We start from the raw sequence: 7320 nt of genomic DNA on the forward strand, positions 1-7320 counted from the left end.
ACGACGACGACTAGGCCTCAACAGCCCACCTGCACTCTGCCCACCTGCAGCCGCTGTGGGAGTGCCAGGAAACCACAGTGCAGGGCGTACCAGGTGCTATGCTGTGGCCTTTCCATGCTCAATCTCTGTGAGTCCTCCCAATAACCTGTCATATCACCCCAATTTGTTGTTTTTGTTTTTGTTTTTGTTTTGAGATGGGGTGTTGCTCTGTCGCCCAGGCTGCAGTGCAGTGGCACCATCTCGGCTCACTGCAAGATCAACCTCCCGAGTTTATGCCATTCTCCTGCCTCAGCCTCCCATGTAGCTGGGACTACAGGCACCCACCACCATGCCTGGCTAATTTTTTGTATTTTTAGTAGAGACGGGGTTTCACCATGTTAGCCAGGATGGTCTCGATCTCCTGACCTTGTGATCCGCCTGCCTCGGCCTCCCAAAGTGCTGGGATTACAGGCCTTAGCCACCGCTCCCAGCCTTCACCCTAATTTTTTAAATGATAAAATGAGCCGGCTCACGCCTATATCCCAGCACTTTGGGAGGCCATGGTTGGCGGATCACTTGAGATCAGGAGTTTGAGACCAGCCTGGCCAACATGGTGAAATCTCCCATCTCTACTAAAAACACAAAAACTAGCTGGGCGTGGTGGCGAGTGCCTGTAATCCTAGCTACTGGGGAGACTGAGGCACAAGAATTCCTTGAACCCTGGAGGCAGAGGATGCAGTGAGCCGAGATTGTACCACTGCACTCCAGCCTGGGCAACAGAGTGAGACTCCATCCAAAAAAAAAAAAAACAATGAGGCTCAGGGAAGTTAAGCTGGTTTTACCCAAAGCCACACCTCTGGGACACGGATAGAGACTGGGCGCTCCCTGACCTCTAGCCACAACCTTTACCACTGCACTGTGTCATCTCACTGGAATCTCTCCTGGCCCAGAGGCCCTGGGTCCAGACCCCAAGAGAGGAGAGGGAGACAAGAAGCCAGGGGGCTTCCAAAACCAGGACAGGGATTCAGTGCTACAAATTCTGCCTAGAAGACACTTCAGCATTTTCCCCAGCAGCTTCTGGAACCTCAGCAGGAGACCGAAGAGACAAGCAGAACCCTTCATTCACCTGTCCCAACCCTGCCACTGTCCACCTGCCTGGTCCAACTCCCCTCCCTGCTGGGTGCTGCAGTCACCTTAGATAGGAGGGAAAACGTGGTGCTTTGCCAACATCATCTCATCCAATCCTGAGGACAAAGGTACCTATGAGGTAGTACTTATTACCCACATCTTCCCGATGAAGACAGAGGTGTCATGAGGTGATCTGGCTTGCTAAAGCTCTTAGTAAGTAGCAGAGTCAGCATTTGATACAAAGAGAAAAATCAGAAGAGACATGGGCTGAGGTGAGATCAAGGAGCAGAGAAGAACACAGGCTGAAGGCGTCTCGTGGAGGTTGGCCGGGGCTGGCAGGAGGCAGGGGGTGCTGTGAGGTACAAACCTGTGGAAACCTGGCTCAGGGCGCAGAGAAGGCAGGGAGACAGAGAAGGCTGTGGAACAGACAGCCAAGTGGGAAAGCACTGACTCCTTGCCCAGGTTCTGAGTCGGGCCACCCAGGATCTGGGCCAGGCAGGAGGAAGAGGGGGTCACCTGCCACAGGTAAGGGGCCTGCTAAGCCCATCACACCTCACCTAGCCAGTGGGCTGCCCATGGGAAGTCTTGAGATGCCAGCCCAGCAGAGGACGCTGCCTCTGCCCAGAAGGAGGAGTTGTCCGGTGTCTGCTCTGAGGACCAAGGCATCCCCATGGCCAGCATGAGTCATCATGTTGGCCAATCCCACAAGCAGGAGGAGCAGGTGATGCTCTGCCTTGGGACCACCTGTCCACAGAAGTCCTGCTCACGCTTCCCAGAAGCCTCCTTCCCTCAAGCCACAGGCTGTTTGCTAAAAATGCAATTCCCAGAGGCCCCTCTCAGGCCCCCAGGATGAGACAGCCTCTCAGGTGGCTCCTTGGAGGGGAGAGAGGACAGAGTGTGGTGCCTGCAGGACGGAGGGTGCTTCTGGCCTGGAATTCTGAGACTCCTGGTTCCTACGTTCAGGCCCTCATCAGCGTCCTGCTTCCCAGCCACAGCTCCTCCCTCAGCTTTTGCCTCAGTTTCCCCCCATCCTTTAGCTCTGCAGAGGCTTCTCTGATCTCTCTGTCTAGCTGAGACCCTCCCCTGCCTCCATCATGGGCTCCCAACCCCCCACATATTTTCATAGAGAGCCCCTACCACAGCTACAAACTTCAGTTTATCGGATGACTGGGTGACGAAAGTCTGTTTCTCCTACCAGACCCTAAGCTCCGGAAGGTCTGGAGCACGGTGGGGTTTTTTTTTTTTCTCGGCATTTAGCACAGAGTGTGCAGAGTGTTGTAGAATGAGTTAATTCTTTTCCTTCCTTCACACAGAGCCCCTCCCTGTTCTCAAAGAGCTTAGGGTCTAAAAGGCTCAGATACCACACATTATGCCACTTAATCCTCACCCCTACCCTGGAGGCGCTGTCGGTGTTCCCACTTTAATGAGAAGAGCTTCAGACAGCTCATCACTAGCCCGAATACACAGCAAGTAAGTGGCTTTGCACTCAGATATGTCTGGTCCAGAGCCACAGCTCTGCCCACTACACCACCCTGCTTTCCTTCCCCAAGGGTCTCTGAATCTTCCCTTGCTCACTGTCCCCTGCCCCCACCCCCCACACGCTGCTTAAGCTCAGGACTGACAGGCAGAATTCGCTCACTCAACCACTCCTCCTTCACTCAACCCAGCAGCAGGCTCATGTACTGGCTGTCTTCTAAACAGGGCCTGCCACAACGAGATGGAGCGCAGCTTGAGGAGCCCTTCAGGGGAGCAGGGGCCTTTCTCCCGCCCGGGCTGCCCCCTCTGAGGCTTTTCCAGCAGAAGCCAAGACCCAGGCAGCTACCCTACCCTCAGACTCTCGTTCACTGTTCCCTGGGGAAGGACTAAGCGCCAGCCCTTACCATTCCCCCTCCCCAAAGGACAGCAGCCTAAAATACACAGGCTGAAAAATGCAGAGGAGCACAATTCCCAGGTCTCTGCACTCTGAGGACTCTAGGACAAGAGGAGGGACAAAGTTAGGCACGATGGTTCCGCCTGTAATCCCAGCACTTTGGGAGGCCAAGGCAGGAGGATCGCTTGAGCTCAGAAGTTTGACACCAGCCTAGGAAACATGGCAAAACCCTGTCTCTATAAAAAATACAAAAGTTAGCATGGCGTGTGCCTGTAGTCTCAGCTACCCAGGAGCCTGAGGTGGGAGGATCGCATTAAGCCCAGGAGGTCGAGGCTGCAGTGAGCTGTGACTGCGACGCACCAGCCTGGGCAACAGAGAGAAATCTTGTCTCAAAAATAAAAGAGGGACAGAATTCTGCCACCCTTCTTCCAGCCAATGCTTTGACTGTCCTCTACCCCAGACAACTCTGGAGAAAAGTTTTGGACTTAAGTCACAGACTAGGGTTCTAGCTCTGGGCCTGGTGCCAACTGTGGTACCCTCCGAGAATAAGTCACTTTGCCTCTCTCTGAGCCGCAGATTCCTCATTTTATCTGCAGGATGCGGGTGCTGATGACAATTCTAATGCCTGTCCCATAGGATTGAAGGTGAGGATTCAACCATTCAGACCCAGAGATACAGTTTTCACATAAATGGTTGACCAGTGAAATGTCTTGGCAACGTGGGGACCCCTAGGGGCCCGCTAAGCTGCTTGCGTACACTTGGCAATGCGATTCCGGGAAGGCTGTGAGGGAATGCCCCTAGTAGGCTGAGCCCAGAGCCTCCCTACAGTGGACCTTCAGCAGTGGGAGCCCCTCCCCTTGCTCAATGGTAGTGGGGAAGCTGTGCTCAGTCAGCCCACCAGTCAGGGGCCCTGAGGAAAAGGTTGGAAATGAGACCGAACACACTGATGCTCAACTTTTCCCAGACTTGGGCACCTGGAGCTCCCCTAGACAAGGCAGGTGCCAGGAACCTGGAGCTCTCAGAATCACAGCTACTCTCAGGCCCACCTTAGGACAAGCGTCTCCCTCCAGCTCCCTTCTTTAGTTGGATTCTCCAGGATCTAGAATCCTCGCTATACAGACAGCGTCCTTTTACTGGGTCCAGGCGCCAGGCCAGTGCGTTACGTGCTCTCTCACTGACACCTCACAACAACCCTGTGGAGGAAGATTTATCATTACTTCATTCTACAGATGAAGAAACTGAGGCTCGAAGAGGCGAAGTGATTCGCCCAAGTAACAGAGCCAGTTCATGGCAGAGCAGGGATTCATACCCAGGCCGGCCTGCCTCTAAGCCTACCAAGTGGGGAGAGTCACTGGCAAAGACACAAAGCAAAGCTCAGTTCCGCCTGTGCTTGGGGGGAATTCTCTCCCTGTTGCTTGTGATGAGTCATGGAAAGCACAGGAAATTCTTGTACCCGCCACTCTTTCTGCAGGAGCAAAGATCCCCCAGAGATCACCAATGCCGAAGCCCACTGACACCCACACACCTCATCCCATGCTCCAACACACCGTGTTCTGCCCTGCAGACACCCCACACCCTGGAATTCATACTTTCCAATTGAGGAGATTGGTTCTCTATTCTTCGGACAGGGAAACTGAGGCGGATGGGAGGCGGGGCAGGAAGAATGGTGCCTGGGCATCCATGACTGGGCTGAGACTACAGTTCATCTCTCCAACCTCTGAGTCCACGATCTGACCTACGCCCTGCACGGTGGCATCACAGCCCAGAGAGGTTTAGGGCCATGTCCTCGGTCCACCAGCATGGAGGACCCATTTTCAAGCAACAGTAAATACCAGGGCATCTTTGTTGTTTTAAGGATGGAAGTTTTCCTCTCAACCCTTATTGGCCACGTCTGAGCTTGTGGGCTGTATCAGGAGGGCTACTTCTGGGGCAAGCTGACATCTTAGGCTCTCTGAGAAAGTCCCAGCATTTTCCATAAACTCCAAGAAGAGCACCTCACTTCCTGGGATGAAAACTCAAAATCCACTCCAGCCCAGACAAACCTCTGCTGCCTTTGGCAGAAGAACAGACTGTTAGAGGAGGCAAAGAGAAAATGGGAGAGGGCATTTGTGAGGAGAGCGTGAGGCTTCTCTGAATCCTATTCAGAATTCCTGACCAGATGGCCACTGGGGAAGGGAACAGAGAACCAGTTGGCGACCCACAGCTGTCGCCCATGGTATCCAGGCATCACTGGCAAAGGCACACACAGCTGCACAAACACAGGTACGACGGCCACTCTGGACGCTCTGCTGCCCTCGGGGTTTCAGGGGCTTGACAAGAAACAACAGTCACATTGTTACATTCAGACAGAATCACAAACTGACCGTTAGGGACAAGCACACACCAACAGATGAGCACCAAATATGACTTGATAAGGGCCCCACGGCGAGGTGCTGACACCCAGCACCCTCCTGTCTGCCCTGCCCGCACAGTGCCCTCACACCGGTCTCCTCAAAGGTCCGTGGCACCTCAGAGCAGCTCTGCCCACCCCATGGGCATGTTTCCGACGTCCAAACATACAGTTGTACCGTCACAACCATCCACTCACAAACTGTGACAGATACACAAACTGACGCCAAACTGTCCCACAAAGAAACAAGGGGATGCCAACAGATGATCAAATGTAATTTACTCAACCGCGGCGCAACCCCCTCCACCACACACACACACACACACACACACACACACACGATGACACACATTCCTGTGTCCCCCTCGATGTAAGCGGCCTCACCTCTCGCTGGGCCCCAGGTGCCCCTGCTGGAAGTGTAGAGGCGCGGGGAGTCCAGGGTCCGGGCTTAGGGTCCCAGGTTCGTGATCCCTACCCTCACCCCGGGCCCCATCCCTGCGGCGCCGGCCCGCAGCGGACTCACCGTACGATGCCGAACATGACGAGCACGTTGCCCAGCAGCCCCACGGCGCACACGGCCGAATAGAGCGCAGTGATGGCGATTGCCAGGGCGAGGGACGAGGCGCTCCGCGCACCCGGCGGCCCCGACGCATTGGCGCCAGCGTTGGGGAAGGCGCTAGGGTAGGCGTCCGAGGCGTTGGGGAAGAGCGGGGGCTGCAGCGCGGCACCGGCGGAGGGGGCCGGTTCCATGGTTGCCGGCCGGCTCCGCCGCGTCCCTCTCCACCGTGCGCCCTGGGCGCGGGGATCCGACACCAAGGGAGCGGGAAGGGAGAGGCCGCGGCCCCGACGCCGCCGGCTGCCGCGTCCCGGCCGCCCCGCTGTCTCTGCGCCTCCTCCGCCTGCCTCGCACCCGCACCGGCCCAGCCTCCGACGTCCGCCCGCTCTCCTCGCCCGGAGCGCTGTGAGCCAGGAGCAGCCGCAGGCTCCTCGGACGCGCCCGCCGCGCGCACCACGTGGCCAGGAGGCGGCCGCCAGTCTGCGCCCGCGACCGGGGGCGGGCGCTGCACCACCGGCTCGGAGCTGGGCAGGGGAGGCCTCCCGCCCCCTCCCTAGGGATGCTCCGCCGGCTTGAGTGCGCCCCGGTCCCAGCCTGGACTCCCCTCCCACCCGCTTGCTGCTTTGGTGTCAGAGGGACCCGGGTGTGGATCCCGCCTCCCGCCCCTGCACTAACCGGCAGAGTGACCTTGTGTAAGTCACTTAACCTCCCTCAGCTTCATTCTCTTTGTCTGTGAGATGAGGAAAATCGTACCACCTCCCTCAGAGGGTGGTTGGGGAGACTGAATAAAATGATTCGAACAAAGAGCGTAGCGCAGTACCCTGCGCGCAGTTACATGCTCCGTAAATCACCCGTATTATCCGTGCCTTTCTTGCACCCTATTCATTCGCTCAACAAAAATTTTGAAGGTGCCTAATAGAAGAGCCAAGTGTTTCAGGGGACCCTCTAGTACACAATACCAGATGCAGCCTCTGCTTCGTGGGGCTTACAGCCCAGTGCAGGAGAGAGAGCAAGAGCAATCCTAAAATGCCATTAAGATAGAGGTACGAATTGAGAAAGTGGCAGGGTGTACAAAATGCTGGGGTAAGGACAGCTTCCCTGGGGAAACGACACTTGAGGTGAGGGGTGAAGTTTGGGGAGGAACTAACTTAAGGAAGAAACAAGGGAAGAGGATTCCAGATAAAGGAAGCAGAGGGACTGAAAGGACACCAGGAAGAGGAGAAGGCAGGAAGTGAGGGGGCGATGAGGTGGTGGGCAGGTTCTTGAAGACCACCTTAAGGAGCGCTGTGGCTGCAGTGCGAGCCGATAGAAGTGGGGCACTCGGCTAAGTCATCCTTGCCACACCCCTTCCAAGACCTAACCATTCCAGATTAGAGCCATCCTTCTCCTTGGGGTGTC

The 7320-nt window shown here is 56.1% G+C and overlaps 1 protein-coding gene across 2 annotated transcripts in view; it reads right to left on the minus strand.

The window, feature by feature from the left end:
- OPRD1 (opioid receptor delta 1) overlaps positions 1–6351 on the minus strand; it is a 54624-nt gene extending 48273 nt beyond the window's left edge. The window contains exon 1 of one of the 2 annotated variants that reach the window (XM_033229341.1): positions 5890–6351. In XM_033229341.1, the coding sequence (XP_033085232.1) occupies positions 5890–6116 (227 nt within the window). In that variant the 5' untranslated portion in view covers positions 6117–6351. The remainder of the gene's footprint in view (positions 1–5889) is intronic. The other variant, XM_033229340.1, reaches the window with a different exon arrangement.
- Positions 6352–7320: the final 969 nt, after the last annotated feature.

This window comes from Trachypithecus francoisi, unplaced genomic scaffold, assembly GCF_009764315.1.
Source record: "Trachypithecus francoisi isolate TF-2019V2 unplaced genomic scaffold, Tfra_2.0 Lachesis_group12, whole genome shotgun sequence".
Taxonomy (NCBI): Eukaryota; Metazoa; Chordata; class Mammalia; order Primates; family Cercopithecidae; genus Trachypithecus; species Trachypithecus francoisi.